Source organism: Falco rusticolus, chromosome 4 (assembly GCF_015220075.1).
Source record: "Falco rusticolus isolate bFalRus1 chromosome 4, bFalRus1.pri, whole genome shotgun sequence".
Taxonomy (NCBI): Eukaryota; Metazoa; Chordata; class Aves; order Falconiformes; family Falconidae; genus Falco; species Falco rusticolus.
The window spans coordinates 27,142,312-27,159,135 of NC_051190.1; the positions used below are offsets into that span (position 1 = coordinate 27,142,312).

A 16,824-nucleotide genomic window follows, 5' to 3' on the forward strand; every position below is an offset into this window, starting at 1 on the left:
GCTCACACAAGAGCCAGCTAAAACATGTTTTAAAACAGTTCTGGGGAAATTCTCAGCTTAAGAATGAATTATTAAAAATATATAAAAACATATTTACATGCTAGAGCAGTGGCTTTAATTATTATTTTTTTTAATCAGTAATTAAAGAAAAAAATAATTACTGAAACTTGAAGCTATTCCGTCTGATTCTCACTCTTACAACTGGCTCATACTCATCTATCACCATGTGAATAGGGCAGTGATTACACTCTACCACCAGAGCAGGATGTTCCTTGATAGGCCTGAAGCAAGGGCAGACTAATTTAGTTCCAAAGGTAAATTAGACTGATAGGCTTTGATTAGGGAAAGCTCCATTTACAACCCCACACAGGACATAAGGTTATTTGTACTCAGCACAGTCTCCGAGTTGACAGCATTTTTCCTTTCCTCTCTCTAATGCAAAACTCTTGAATCAAAATAATAGTTTTGGGTCCTGAGCTGCATATTCTCCTGATCCCACCTGCTATATCCCATCATAACCCACATTCCTCTTTGATTCGACTTTCTTTAGTGGGTGAGTAAGGTCAATTTGAACACATTGCTGCTTTCTGAAAGGTTTCTGTGAATATTCCCATCGGAATAAAGCCTGGTTCATTGTCTTATTCCCCCCACTATTCTGTGTGTGCACGTGACCAAACAAGCAGCACTGGCTAGAGGTTGGGGCTAAATGACCAAAACTCTTTTAACACCACAGCTGTGAATACTGGACCACCCTTTACAGTGTTTCACTCTTCTGGTGGAGCTAAAGTCAGTTTTATACACAACCGTGCAGTTGCGTAGTTGCACACAAGGTGTGTGATGCACCGATTAGGCTGTATGATCTGAGCACGACCAACAGGCTAGAATATGCTGCCAATAAGAAAGGTGCTGAAGGTGTTTTAAGAAAGGCAGGATGAAGGATAATGTGTTCAGTCTGCAACAATAATCTTCAGTAACTGTTTTAAGTCCCTTGCATAGAAAAGCACAGTAGAGCTACTTTTTTATTTATTTATTTTTAATTTACATGTCATTTCTCTCCAATAAGGATTCGGCATCTGGACTATAAAAATACAATCACAAAGAGAAAATCTATTGAAAAGGCAAAACAAAACTCTTGAACACAAAGCCTGTAAAACAGAAGCTTGGGTCAAAAGCCCTCATGACGCAGCTGGTTTTCAAAGAAAAGGTAGTGGCTTTTAGCAGTAGGACAATTGCTGAATAGTGCTCTGCACATCCTGAGTTAAGATAATACAAATAGCTGTCTGTGAGAAAAACAGATAGGCTAATGGCCTCTCCTCTCTGGTTAACAGAGCAGGGTTATTCACAAATGTACACTTGCTAGGTTTTTTTTTTTGTGTGTTTTGCTTTTTGAGGATTTTTTTCTCAGCTGCTTTTTAAAAGTAAATACCTGTAATATGGGAAACCATAATGGAATTGTGTTCTGTGTCATCTTCTCCCCTTTTTTGACATGTCACATATTTAACCAAGTGGCCTACTAAGCTAATGGATGAATGACATTTGTTACATTGCTCTCCTGGAGTAGATGAATCTGATGTGCTCTCCATTATGAGTAATAATTCAAACACATGCCTTGCTTCCAGGGAATAGCTGGAACAGCTCAAGAGCCCAATTCAACATCTATGTGCTTAAGTTGAAAGTCACAATTGCTACTCACAAGCTGGTTAGGGTTGTTTGGTTTCTTTTTTTCTGAAAAAAATCTAAACTTTATTGACTTGAAGGTTAAAAATCCCTGGACTGATTTTCAGATTACACACGCAGGTGTCACGGGCTGGCAGTGTTTTTACCAACAGGCAGACTGTCATTTAACCTGTACAAACTGTTGTGGCTTTTTTTTAATGAATAATGTTTGAGCAGCTTAGAAGTTTTTCATCTGTTTCCTTGCTGATCATGTGATCTGTCAGGCAAGCAGTTTCACTGCTGTCATTTCAGGCTGCCTGAAAATGCTAGCAAGCTATAAATGTTCTATCTGCACCTGCCTCTATCATTATTATTCACAATCAATATTCACTCAATATATTCTCTTACTAGAGTAAAAATCCCAAATAGTACGTACGGTATAAATTATGCATCTATGATATAGATACATTCTAGATGTAATGAATTACCTGTAAGCTGTGCTCTAAACTCACTATACTTTCACAGGCAAGGTTTTACAGAACTTTTAAAGACAAGACTCAAAGCCCACCATAATGCTAAACTAATGCATTTTAACCCAAATAGAAGAAAATACAGTGAATACAGTACTTCTGTGTATAACACCATCCATGTATTTTATATGAGAGATCCTAGATTACATTTTTCTTTCAGACTTTGCATAGTTCGTACTGAGATTACTGCTGGTAACCTGCTAATTTAAGAATAAGGGAGTCGTGTGTGCGGTGGGCCATGCACTTTTGTCTATCAATAAAAATACTGTTTGTTTTCACAGCTATTTCTTTTTCTAAATTCATCCGTGTGTCTTCCAGGTTCCTCAGAGACTGTTCAGATTCCAGCAGTTTTTTCTTCAGGGATTCAACGGACTCCGTTAGCTCTTCAACTTCACTGATCAACCTGAACAGAATTATGTTAAGTAATAAAAAAAAGAGCTGTAGCCAGTTGGTGTTCAAAAAAATATAAGAACTGTAATGGGAATGAAGACCAACAGCCATAGAATCACAATACTCAACAACGAAGGACCTCAGAGAGGTTCTGCATACACATACTTGGTCAAAAGCAGCGTTCGTTTTCACAGCTTCTGTACAGAAGTCTGCCATGATTTCAGTAGTACCAAGAACGTCTTTTACCACTAAGCACAGTGGACCTATCCATCCTCATCCTTTCCCACTGCGTAGGACACTTGTACTAAGAATTACAGAGCAAAAACTGTTAGGTAAGTCCAGTTTGACTGGATCAGCGTTTTGTTCACTGGTATAAAACTGAAGTATTAAAGATGATACTTGCACCAGAGATCAGAAAACAGTCTTTACTTCAAAAGCAGATAAGCTTTTAAAGAAGTAGAAGCATATTAAAAACAAAATTAAAAGAATTTTAAAAAATTTAAAAAATTTTGAAAAAAAATTAAAAAGAAGCATTTTAAAACAAGCAGCAAACCATTTCTAAGCAGCACATCATTTCAATTAAAAGTCAGTGGGGGTCAGGTGCTTTACTGCAATCTGCCTGCAGAGAAGGCACATATTTACTTCCTGGGAAAACAAGATCCCTATGTGCTGTGCAAACTGAGTAACTACAAACAGTATAAGCCTGGCAATTAAACACATGCCCATTCAGCAAAGGACTTGCATGTGTCCCTAAATCCCACTAAATGCCGTGCACATACTGCACATACATGGTCTGCTGAAGCGGGACCTTAAATGAGGGTGCCTGAGCTGCTATAACACATCTGGATTAATTATAACTTCTTCCTTGCTGTCTAAAGAACAGCATATTGGCTTTGCAGGGTAGGCACCTGAGCTACAAGGATACTGTAAGCCCGCAAAAGCTGATTCCCCACTTTTCCTAAGGATAGGAAAATGTGAAGGAGGAGAATCAATTACAAAGCTTATAATGAGATCAAAACTGACAAATGTGACATTCAGACCTTTAATTTGAAAGGATTTGTTGACCCCCAGTTTTAAAACGGATTATTACTGAAAATCAAATGCCACCAGCCCAATGCTTCACAATACTGAGGACTCCTCTCAGACTATGAGTATGTGCAGCCCATTTATATTCTCGGCAGCAAAGCGTAATTCTTTGGGCACATGGTCCACCTCGTGGTGAACTTTGGCTAACAGCAAAAGGGTTGCAAGTGATCGACCTGCTGTTGTATTTTTTTGGCTCATTTAAATAAAAAAAGAAACCACACAGTTCAGAGAAGAAAGCGTAGAGACAAAAGGCAGAATTGAGCCTATAGCACTTCTATTTGTCAATACATTATCAGGGGTCCTCAAACTTTTTAACCAGGGGGCCGGCGTGCGGATGAAGTGGCAGGCAGTCATCTGCGGCTGCTTGGATTCCCCCCCCAACCCCCGGCAGGGCGGGTGGAGGGGGGCGGCGAGGGGGTCTCTAAATACCGGGGGCCGGATTGAGGGGGGCTGTATCCGGCCTGCGGGCCGTTGTTTGAGGACCCCTTCATTAGATTAAAATGGTATCTTCCTCATAGTGATTTCGGTCAATTGAATTATTTCTGACTTATATCAGAATCAAATCTAGCAATAAAAGCTAAAGGCTACACATCACCGATAAAAAGTGCAAAAACTGTCTAACATCACTTCTGGGTAGAACAGACACCCTGGAGGACTTGTTTAATAGTGTTTACCTGAACTGTGCTTCATCTCTGCAGAGCTCTACATTGGGCCTGAAAGACCTGTCATACAGCCTTGTTTGAGCAACTTTCATCGGGGCTTCTTTGTCTTTGATAGTTTGTTTGAGAGCAGCAATATTAGCTTCTTGTTCTCCAATCTCTTTAAGGATCTAAAGAGGATAATCAAGAAAAAGAACTGTTTAAAAAAAGATACATATTGTGTCTGTGCATGCTGTTCATGGTCCTAGTGAATCAGTTGTAGTCTTGACCTCTTACTTGGCCAAAATATAGAAGAAATAGAAGTACAAAGGTGGTTTTGACATCTTTAGTTCTACCACTAAGCTGTGTATTTGATCTTTGGTCTAAAAAGAAGCAGAAAATATTCTGCAGCCTGTTCAAAAACTCTTCCATGTTTCCTGACAACACATCCCACCTCCATGCATTGCTTTTAACTGTAAATTTTTAACTGTAAATTATATTTTAAAAATAAAGTAATTTTGAGTGAGATTGGGAACTGCTGATGAACTTGGAAATGCATGTATTTCTGGCATTAGTGAAGAAAATGGAAAAGACATGAAATTCTGAATCCCTTCTCCCTCATAACCACTGACACCCATGCAAAAAATAAAAGTCTACCGAGCTGTCATTATCCAACAGATGATAAGGATGGCTATTTTTTCCACACTTGCCAATGGCCTAACACAGAAGTAGGTGCTGCTCCACACAGGAGAAGGGGCAGAGGCTGGAGATGCTCTCATCACTTGCCAGGAACTGCTGCTGCTGCTACTACTGCAGCACAGCATGGCTTTCATTCCATACAAGCAATAACCAGGCTAGCCTGGCAATCCTGGCCCAAAGATCAGCTCCTCGATCACACAGTTTTAGGTTTTAGTTCAGCCAGATGTGGAAGAAAGTGTTTAATTTTCTCCATATTTAAGTCCATCTCTTGTTTAGAGAAGCACAGAAGCAGAAAAAGCTGAATCGGGCCACAATCCAGCTCTGAAGACTCTTACAGATACTAAGCTGACACAAAACAGCATTCAATACCTGACAGTAAGACATTTTTTTCTAGAGGACAGATCTACCATGATCTTCTCAAAAGAGACTATCATGCCTATAGACAGCATTCAAAAAATAACACTTACATTTTTCAAATGATGCTCTAGTTTGTGTTTTGCATCGTCCAGCTCCTCACAGTGTTTGGCAAAAGCCTCATTAACAGCAGCGCTTTGCATCCTCAGGTCCTCAGATACGTCATGAAGAATATTGTCAATCAAGGCACGAAGACTGATGGAAGCCAGTTTTTCTTGTTCTGCCCTATAGATGTTGTCATGACTGAACTTGGCCCATGTCTCTGGCGTTGAGGCACTGGAAGAAGAGGTGAATGGTACACAAATATGAACCTTGCTCTTTTGGTCAAGTTGCACTTAAAGACAATCTGAAGCTGGTTCTCTCCCTGCAGAATTGTTTTCAACCTCCATTTGTTTTTGCTGTTGCATGCAGTCTAGACTTAACATGAAGGAAGAAGAATAATCCTTTTCCTTTTATTAATATTTATATTAATAAACTCTCATTCATCTTGCAGCTTCTGAGGGAAGTAATATATGACACAAAATCATCCAAAGTTCTTCCATCTGTAGCTAATACTACCAAGTCAAAAAGCAATGCACAAACTGTTAAGTCACTAGCAAATAAACACATGAATATAGTCAAGCTTTACAGTTTCTGTCTACTTTGAAACAAAAAGAAAGATCACCTCTGGTTATACTGGGCCATGTTGAGCAGCAGAAGGAACTACATAGCACTTGGGACACTGCATCATATGAACACTGCCTGAAATGGGAGGGGGAAGCAGCAAGATTTATTGAAATAGTAATCCTGAAAGAATGGCATGCCTGCTGATGTCAAATGGTAAATCTCAATCGGATTCAAATCAGCCTTTACATGTATAAAGCCAATTATTTCCAAGAAAAACTTGTACAAGTTCAGCTGGCATGTGGTGAAGCAACTTTGCCATCAGTTGTATGCCATGCTGAGGTGGTAGCACTACTTTTACTATCCATGTAAGTATGACATTAATGCTATGACACTGTATGTCCAAAGAACTTTGATTCAGACCAGCATGACAGCTTTCACTGACACAAAGGATGTATTGTATCTTACCAGAGTTATTTGTGGAGGATAATGACAGTAACTACCCACCTCTCTTCAAACTTCACTGAATGAGGATGGAACTGGATGTTGGTGCTCTGGTTACTGTATCTTCCACATTTATCATCAATGTTGTATGTTTCAACTTTGTCTGACCAGTCCATTTCGCAGATCTCTTTGTGATCTTGGTTTAATCTGAAAAGTCATTATTATGACATGGTTAGTGTAAAACAATACAATTAGCAAAACCATCACAGACATTTGTGAAGCTAGGCTTTGTCTTTCAAAGAGCAGTAAGAACATAAACTTTCCTTTTTGTCTTGAAAATCCTAACCAAACTCTCTCTCCCACAACTATCTGTTAGAAGGACAGTAAGCTTGATGTGTTATTCACTACCCTAGACTTTCAGTGCTGTTCTGTGCCTGCTGAAGGCTTGCAGCTCTTACAGCCTGAGGCAAAGGAGAGGCTGAACTTGGGATTTTATGTAATAATACTACAACACAGAGGATTTTTTTCAATGTTGTTATGGGGAGAATAGGTAGGAGGCTTGCCCAACAGAACACTCTTCCCATGACAAGACATGAGGTAGCAGAAGACTCATCCTGGTCCTTCACTAGTACATTGAGTGTGACTCAAATTTAAGACCTCCATAAAGTAACACTATACCGTTCTCCCAGCCCTCCTATCTAGCCTTTCAAAGACTCTAGCACACAGTGTAATTTCTCATTGGAAGATACAAGTACAATGATATGCAAAGTTTCAAAATGCTGCTTTGATGTCAATAGTGAGTCACATCACTTAATTAGAATGACTGCAGATTACAAAAGAGTGGGGCCGTTATAAACTGCTAACACCAGATGTCACTCTCACCTAAGAAATTAAATACTCTGCTGGCCAACAATACTAAACGATGATACTATGTAGTATTAAAATGATCTTAATCATAAACAGCACAAACCTAAACCCAACAGACTCCTCTCATACTCTAACTGATGTAACAGAACTACTTTATTTTGTGTTTATAGACAGTTTTTCTAAAAACAATATTTCATTGTATCTGGTAGAATAGCATAAACTGGAGCAGTTTAAAACATTTAAAAAACCTAAAATATCAAGCTTTCCAGCAGTTAAAACCTTCATATTTATGCACCTTAGGATTCAGGTAACATCTTTCCAAAGGGCTCGTTCTAAATTAAAAGCAAATATTCCTTTTGAAATGCGATGAACATCCATACCGATACAGGAGGTAGAGTGAGTTCATACTGACATCTGGAGGCAAAAAACTCATCTTGAAAAGGCCCTTTGATCAGACAAATTATTATAAAAGACCCTGTACTCAAATATATCACGTGGTGCACCAAGACAGAGTGATATCCAGATAATACTTTTATTGCATTTAAATTCAGTGTTGGAAAATTAGAGAACTGAATGCACGTACTGGAAACGAGGACTGAAAATACAAAGCATGGCTTTATGGCATGCCTCTTACGTTACCTTACCCTACCTGAAAATCCTGAATTTTTATCACCGAGTACCTCTTTTCAGGTTTAAATAGACTTCATATGGCTCATAAGCCTGGCATTGGTAAGATCTTTATCCACTGGTCATTGTACCACTATATGCCAGGTATTATTTGGCTATATAAATTAGCTACTAACCAATCGTGAAAAACATCTTACCGCATCTGGTTAGCAGCTTGCGTCAAAGTTCTTTTCAAAAGCTCCTGGATATTTCTGATAAGTTCAGCTTCCTAGATAAAAACATTGAGACTTCTGTGATATCCAGAGCAGCACATACTATCCTGCACAGCAATCTGATATCAATGGTAGTGGATAAATACTTAAATCTTCCATTCATTACCCACTCTTATCCTATTATTGAAAGACACGATGTTCCAAGGAGTTAGCAGATATTGAGGTAACTCAGCTATCAGTCTAAGGTGGCAGCAATACTTGGAATACTTCTAATGCCTATCAGATTAAACAGAATATCTGAATTACCTGCATAGTCTTGAAGTAGGCAAAAAATAAGGCAACAGCATCATGCTCAGCAGGAGACCACTGCCTTGCACAAACACAAGGTGCCACTTTAAAACTGAGCAGGACACTGTCTGCCCCACAAGTACAAACTCAGATGTCAGGGGCTGCTGCCTTGTGCAGGGATATGATACAACAGATCAGCTTCTCTGGCAAGACACTGGCTTCCAGAACCTGCTGAGTCCTTGCAGGTACCTTCAGAGCCCGCTGCCATGTTCTGTAGTTACGTGTTTTTATCTGTATGCAAGGGAGAGGCTTCCCATCAGATTCCTGCAGATCTCCAAAAATACAGTTTGCCTGACGTATGGTGATAAGGTGCTATTTAACATAAAGAAGTGGCAGTATCACAATTTTCTACTTTCCTGCCTCCTTTCAGTGCTTTGTATTAACTAAAAATAGAAGTTACTACCCAATGATTTAAATGGCTATTGTCTGCTTCAGCAGGTATAGGAAAGCTGTCATAATATAAACCAAAGGACGCTTACAGCTTTGATTTTTTTTATTAGATAAATTTATTCCAGAATTCTTTTTCCCTCTGGTGATGGACAGTATCGAGGACTGCAGAGGTATCTCAAATACTTGATGTTGTTTGAGGGGTTAATGTCCTCTGAGTTGCAAGGCTGACTGCTCAAAGTCACAAAGCTTTGCCTCACCTTGATAATGGACCCACTGCCTGAAGTTTCAGCTCAAGCTGGTTTTAGCAAGAATGGTCATTTCAACACAAACATGATCAAACCAAAAAAGACCATACTTTCTAACAATCTCTTGTTGAACAAAAACTACTTGGTGTTCATCTTTGACTGCAATAATGCTGCTTTAGGGATTAAATATCAATGCTCTATGAAGTGACTTTACTGACCTGGTGATTACATATTATTATATAAAAGCCAGTCCAGCAAGAATTTTCTTTTATATTATTTAAAGGAATTTAATATTTGAGATTCGGATATTAAAAACGTTTTGTATATGAAAAACTCCTAATTAATTTTGCTGGTTTACATCAACGACAGTCATCCAATGACAGCTAAGGGAGTATATACTTACTAATAAACTCTATTCCCAGAACACTGCTGGCCCTCGTTGATCCTTGTGCTGTTTTTGACAAGTAAATGAGTGCATATGTCCCTGCAGTGTCAGTTTCTCCATCATAAGAAACCAACAGGGACCATAAAAAAGATCGTTTTATTCTGAATGGAAAAGGACAATCATGATTGGAAAGAAAAATTATTTTTAAGGCTCTAAAACAGCACATTAAAGTAAATACATAGCTGCAGGTATCATTTTACAAACTGTGGAAACACTAAAACTCACTTTCTGCAGGGAGGAAGCATTGCAATAGCTGAGTTGTCAAAGTAAAAACTCAAAAGGATTTTAAAGGGTTAGAAAGATCCAGCACTCGAAATTACATTTATAGTAATTGATACTATTTTGTGTTGCATAGTCAGTCTCCATGTAAATAAAGAGACAGCCAGTTTCCTGTGAGTAATGTGTGCCATTTTGAATGAGAAAAGCCTTCCTTTAGCAATTAAGGTCTCTCACACGGAAAGAGTGAAACAATACAAAAACAAAGAATTCCCTTGTTGAATGACCTAAGATAAAATTTAAAAATGGATTCCCTCTTGAGGAGATACGCATTCAAATACGACATTTAAAACTGAAGTTATAGTTCTCATAATTAATGACAGTCTAATACTAATTAAGAGTGAATAAGCAGGTGCAAATAGCAATGAATTTTCAATGCTTATTTACTAAATGATTTTTCTGAACTTTCAAAACAGTTTAAAAGTTAGATTGTATAGCTGGGAGGAGCTGTGGTACTAGGCTGAAGATTAAGATCCCTTTATCGAGGTCCCACAGTCCTGGCCGTACTGTTAGCCATCACGGTCCAATCCAGCCTGCTGCCCACCCACAGCTGTGGCTGGCTGACAGGACTGATGTGGGAGAAGGTCCACACTTGACGAATGCCTGTCGGGCAGCACCACCTGCAGAGGAGCAGGAGCTGGGAACCTCATACCCCACGTGGAGAACTTATAAAATGCCGGGTCTGCGCCTTCACATATTCTTTGCCGAGTAAATTCCATCAATAACCATGGCAGAGGAAGCTGCAGCCAGAAGCACAGCTCTCCCCAGTTGTGATTTCAGCCATAAAAATGTGGGGGATTCCACATTAAAATCCTGGGGGCAGATCTGGGGTTTAGCACGTGGCAGAATAGATGACCTTTATGCAGTATGTGCAGCAAACTGTTGGCAATTCATGTGAAGGCCCAGCCCGCATTAAGAGAGGAAAAGCAAATGAAAGAGCTTTAGTAGCTAGCAGCATCTCTGGTTCCGGGGACATTAACTGAGATTTGCATTTCTTCAGTTCACGAGAGGACTCGGTGGATGAAACATCTTTTTTCTCTCCTTATTTTTCCCATATATGTATTCATGTGCTGTCTATTAAAATGAAATACTGTCAAATCTGAAGTGATCTTGGCTCTTCTCAGCGGCCTTCTCCACAGTTACTACTAATAATAAACCTCTGTTATTATAAATGGTTGTCAATTAACAGGGAGAGAACATTTTATAGCTTAGCGTGCCATTTACTTTATTACAGTATTTAATGTTTATGATGCAAAAGTTAGATTTTACTCAAATCTAGTGATAAAACCATCCCAGTTCATGACTTTGTAAGCGTCTAACTAATGGTGCAAAGAAAACATTTAAGAGCAGATGCTTATGCCTTCCATGAATTTACAAATTCAGGTTTTTTGCAGCTTGACTTTTTACATCAGTGACTTGCAGATGTCAGCAATGTTTAAATACTCCCCGGGCCAGAATGACACAGTGAGAGCAGTTAAGAAGAACTGGTAGAACCCCGTGAGAGAGGCTGTGCAGTCACCCTCGATTACAAATCCAGTTGCATCCATCCATCAGTAACAACATGACACCAGATGTCCCACACATCAGCACAGCAAATATAAGCAAGATAGCTTACAGCTCTCACTAGATTTAGACCCCCACACGGCGTGCAACAGGAAGACCATTATTCATTACAGCTGGGAGTGAAAGCAGGTAACAAGTCTTTAAAATCTAAGCTCTGTGACTGGCCTTTTTCCTGCTGGTCACCAAGAGTTACTTCAAAATCTATGATTTGCAGATGTTGAAAATAAGCACTGCACTCTTAACCAAGTTGTTTGTGTACAGGACTGTCCTACTGTGGACTGGTTCGCTTGGCAAAGCTACAGATCACAGTGTTTGGAAATGGTATTCTGTTGTTTTCCTTGCCTCATTATTGCAGTCTGCAGGAATACATACATATGCATCCTTTCTCCACTTTTTTAAACTTTAATTTTTCACAGTTGACAGGATCTTGGCTAATGCTTTTGTATTCAGCATCAGGGAATAGCTGGGGATGACTTCATTGTTGAAGCAAACACACAACAAATCAACACTCTGAGCCTAGGGTAAAAAAATTGCATAAATGTAAGTACTTCCACTTATTCCACAGACATATCTGGCTCTCAGCTAATGAGTCTGGACACTGGACATGCGGAAATAACCTTGAAATGCAGTAAATATGCAGCTGAAACATGATTTATTGACAGTATATCACCATGTGGCAAGTCCTTTGCTAGGGCTTACATTTTCAATATTAAATGTGTGCACATAAACATACTGAACTGTCATTAAACTGATGCAAAGGGGATTCAGAGATGTCATAGGGGTTATGAAAGTCAAAAACCTCATATGAAACATATGCATGCACTGCTTTTTTATGAATTCAACTACAGCAAATGCAGCAGCACAAAGAAATAAAATTATTCTATTTGAGAGATTTTATCTTCTTTCTAGTCGTCAAAGATCCTTCTTTACTGGAAAAACAGTTGTGTCTGTCTGCTGCTTCTTTTTTTAAACAGAACTGCATTAAGGAAAGATTAATATGCTGTTAAGTGGAGTCCATGAACTTCTGAGTAACAGCTGATTTTACTATGCATGTGAGAAGCTTTCACTTAAATACCCTCATCCTTCATTCCAGCAGTGGCTATTTAGTTGGGGTACATATCACAATGGGTGATCTAAATATGACTCCATACTGCAAAGCAAATAGGACAGATGAGTTGGAACCAAAACTCCCTAAAAAAATAGACAGTGTGCCAAAAAACAGGCAAAGCCCAAATATCTGGATGCATAAAACCTTCACCAGAGACACTTCTGTTTTCTTTGTGAGTCATCTTAAGTGAATCCTACTGAACAGATAATAAAAGTGCAATTACATGTAGAGACTCAAAACTGCTTGTATTGTGTATTTGATCTTGTCTCTTTAAATGTCATCTGCCAAGGGGCTGCTGAAAGGTGATTATCTCAGCAGGATGCTCTGGCAACTGGGAAATGTTCTTCATTGCTGCAGAAAGCTGAAAGCAGGATCGAAACCTATGTCCTACGAAAAGCTTTTCCATGACAATGTGAAAGGCAGACCCTTGCCCAGGCATGCCCTTCCCTCAGCTGCAGATTCCCCCATGCATGTGTCCATGGCAGCTGACAGGAACATGGCAAAGACACCAGAGAACGATGCCAACACAAGGCTGGGCTGCTAGTAGGAGAGGAAGAATTTCAAGGGAAGGGAAATGCCCTAGAATATCAATTAACTGTGTAATTAAAGCTGCAAGGAAAAGAATGTCCGTTTCCTAACACAGCTGGCTTTTGGAAACTCTTTCTTTTTCTCAGTTTTTGCATGGGAAGAGAATTCCTCCTTTGCATTACTATTTCTTAAGAGGGTTAGAATTAGAAAGTGACTGGTCAAGTAAGCAACATCCAGAAAAAGTATGTCAGCACTTTAGTGATAAAATTTGCATACCCTCCAAATAAGCAAATGTTGTAACACAGAGCTACCAGTGAACTGGACCATTAACTTGGAAATCTGCACAGTGAACTGGAGCTGGAAGAACAGCTCCAAGTGTCAAGAATTATTAGTCAGTTTTGGAGAGAATAAGAAATACACGGTACCATCTGATTTCTTACTGTGAAAGCAGTATAGAGTATAGCTGCAGCTTAAAGAGCTAGCAAAGCCACAGAGGGCACATTTTAACATCTATTTGCAAACATTCGTGCCATAAAATCTATTCCTCTGTGAAAATGGGAAGGATTTCCTCTGATGTTATGTACTCCTCTTCCTTCTGCACTGCAAAGGTCATTGGCATGGCAACAAAATCTTCATTTCTCAAGAGTCCATCTGCTGCCGGTATACACGCCTCATCTGAACTCACATCATTCTTTTTTGGTGACATCCCTCTTGGCTGTTGATGGTCTGTCGTCACAAGCACACAATCACAATTTCAGGTGAAGAATTAGCAGCAGCAGCAGCAGATGGACTTCTGAGCAATGAACAAACTATTCTCTGAGATCAGGGGGAAAGAAATACAGGAGAGAAATCCTGCCAGAAAATTATTTTCTTTGGTAAATCTTACACTTCATGATTCCTCTAAAATACCAGCAGCTGATGAAAATAATTTATTTTCTGTAATCTGAATTTTGTAACAATTCACACACTGAAATATCCTATACACTGACTCTCACATGCTTATATTTTTGACTGGAATGGCCTCTTAAATACTGAATACAATTCAGCAATTGCACACAATTCCTATTCAAAATATTGCTAAAAACTATTGTGCTAAATGCTATCATGCCAACAACTATATAAGTTTCTTCAGCATTTTTCTGACAACAAAAATTAATCATCGGGTTTAATCAGTAACTCATCATGAATCAACTTTGATAGGATATTCAAGGCCACAGGCAAATAACCATTATTTGTGGGAAACTACAATATGTATCATTCCTGAATGAAAAATGACCCAGAATCTGTCCCTTGTACCCTGTGCAGCCACAATAATTACATCAGCTTTGAAAGCAATCTACATGCAGTGCTGGATCTCAGTGACAGATAAACTGGGATCAGCTGGAGTCCTCTATGGGAGGAAAAGGCTCAAGCAAATTTCAGGAGTGTCTCAGGTTTGTTGAACTGTCAGAAACACCATGTCTGTGCCCCGCAGCTTGCCTGGAGCTATCATTTCATGCATGTGTCACACGACTACAATGCACTCTTCATTGTACCGCCCTGCAGGAGACTTAAAATGATGGTTTGTGTGACACTGTAGTACAGTGTTGAATCACTACTTTGTCATGAACCCTGGCAAGACTACAGCATCAGACTCGGTAGTAAAAGGTAATGGCAGAGACTGACAGATTTGGACAGCTTGAGCACGGAAACAGGCAAGGAGCGTTTCACTGGTCCTGAATAGTCTGCTTATTGGGTACTGCATTTTTAAAGTGTAACCTGCAGAGATGAGGGCACTTTAAGCAAGTGGAGGCTGGAAGAAGTTTAATGCCAGAATAGGATGCCCATCTTGGTTCAGGAAACCTCTGTTTTGATTTTGTTTGGATCTGGTCTGAGAGGAGGGATCTGGGGTTCTCTAGTCATACTCGTGATTTTAAATACTTTTTAAACAGAGAATAGATTTCAAAGAATCCTTCTTAAAGCTAGGAGTGCCAGAAGAGTCTAGGCTGCCAGGAAGGGGCACCAGACCTCGGTCTGGTATCAGAAGATACCTTCATGAGCTGCAGTTAGCACGTACTGACCAAGCTGCTTATCATTTTAGAGACCAGAGCAGCACGAAGAGCGAGCTGCCAACAACGCTTAACATCCTAACATCCTGCTCACCTTCAGCAACTCTCCCTCCACCTCATCACTGACCAGGTCTGGTGGCTGCCTCGTCTCCCGACACTTTAGGTTATCAGTGGCAATGGTGTAGGGCACCTCAGTGGCATCAAGCGCTCTCTCCAGCCGCAGCTTCTGGGCTGCCAGCAGGCCAGTCTCGGCCTCAAGGTCCTCAGTCTCCTTCTGGAGCTCAGCCTTCCAGAAGTGTATGTCCTGCAGCCGTTGGCCCAGGCTGGTCATGGAGTCCTGCTGGGTGCGCTGGGCAGTAGCAGCAGCACATTCAGCCAGCTCCTTGGCCTCGGCCCGGCCGCGCTGGGCCTGCTCGCAGCCGGTAAAGGCCTCGCGGTAGAGATGAGCGTTACTCTGGTGCCACTCGTGGAGCAGGTGCTTGGCGGTACGGAAGCTGGCCATGGCCAGCCCGCTGGAGGAGTCGGGCCCCGTGTTCCGCGCCACCTCGCACACTCTCACGGGTAGGTGGGAGGCAGGCAGGGCCTGCGGCGCCGGCCCCTGGCTCAGCAGGGCGCTGGGATGCGCCACGGCGCCGGGGCCTACCGCAGCGCACGCCCTGGACCCGCGCTAGGCCGCACCGCGTCCTCCCGTTGCCGGGGCAACAACAGCAGCCAATGAGGAAGCGGGTCCCCCCATTGCGAAGGGAAACCCGACGCGACTAGCGGATGAACAGCCCGCCCCTCGGTACCTCACAGTTGCTATGGCGACGAGGCCACCCAATCGGGAAGGAGCAGGGCCCCGGAGGGCGCTGGCGGTGTCACGGCGGTGTCATGGCGGCGCCGGGCGGGCCGGAGGAGCGGCGCGCTCCCCCCCTCGGGGGTTGGGGCGGGAGAAGTTCCCCACACAGGCTTTTGTGCGTGGTGTAATGTTTGTAATTCCCATGTGCGACTGTGTGGGTGAGAACAAAGAGACGCTGCAGCCTCTAGATTGCGTTCTGGCTCCCCTGTGTGCTGAGGAACTTCTCCAACCACCGCCTGCGCGCAATAACGCTTTTTCCAGTTTTGAAAATACCAGAGGATGCTGGCAGCATTTCAGTCTGGTTCCTGCCCAGCAAACAGAGGAAGCGAGGGGGAGGCGCTGCATGCTCCCCCACCCCACCCCACCCACCCCCCACCCTGCTTGCCCCGGGGCCCAGAGAGCCCCTCGGGCGGTGGGCAAGGCCCTGTGGAGCCCCCGGGGTCCTGCGTGGGGCCTGCACATCCGCTGGTTTTGAGCCCTTTAAATTCAACACGTTTTTGCATCTCACTCCATTCTTAAGCCCAGCTGTGCTTTCTTAAGGACCATTTGTGTGACTGTGGCCTTGTCACAGATCAGGTGCATGCGCTTCAGGCCTTCCAGTACTTGAAGGGAGGCTTATAAGAAAGATGGGGCAGATTCTTCAGTAGGGTCTGTAGCTGTAGGGTAAGGGGTAATGGCTTTAAACTAAAAGGGAGTAGTTCTAGGTTAGATATTAGGAAGAAATCCTTCCCTGTGAGGGTGGCGAGGCGCTGGCCCAGGCTGCCCAGAGCAGCTTTGGGTGCCCCATCCCTGGCAGGGCTCAGGGCCAGGCTGGACAGGGCTGGGGGCACCCTGGGCTGGTGGGAGGGGGCCCTGCCCACTGTGGGGAG

At 41.7% G+C, this 16,824-nt stretch overlaps 1 protein-coding gene across 1 annotated transcript; it reads right to left on the minus strand.

Moving 5' to 3' along the window:
• Window positions 1–2,198: 2,198 nt before the first annotated feature.
• TEKT4 (tektin 4) lies at window positions 2,199–16,458 on the minus strand. Its single transcript, XM_037387343.1, has 7 exons — window positions 16,332–16,458; window positions 15,212–15,756; window positions 8,152–8,222; window positions 6,524–6,667; window positions 5,467–5,689; window positions 4,337–4,491; window positions 2,199–2,589 (listed from the first exon to the last, which is right to left on the minus strand). The coding sequence occupies exons 1-7, from the start codon at window positions 16,456–16,458 to the stop codon at window positions 2,370–2,372; spliced, it is 1,485 nt and encodes a 494-aa protein (XP_037243240.1). The 3' UTR covers window positions 2,199–2,369.
• Between the last annotated feature and the right edge of the window lie 366 nt (window positions 16,459–16,824).

Coding starts and splice junctions, on each gene's coding strand:
- TEKT4 (XM_037387343.1), bottom strand. CDS start 16,458: ATGCAAAAACGTGTTGAATTTAAAGGGCTCAAAACCAGCGGATGTGCA. Junction 8,223..15,211: donor TGGAGGGAGAGTTGCTGAAG/GTGAGCAGGATG, acceptor GTTTTTATCTAG/GAAGCTGAACTTATCAGAAA. Junction 4,492..5,466: donor TAGAGCATCATTTGAAAAAT/GTAAGTGTTATT, acceptor TATCCTCTTTAG/ATCCTTAAAGAGATTGGAGA.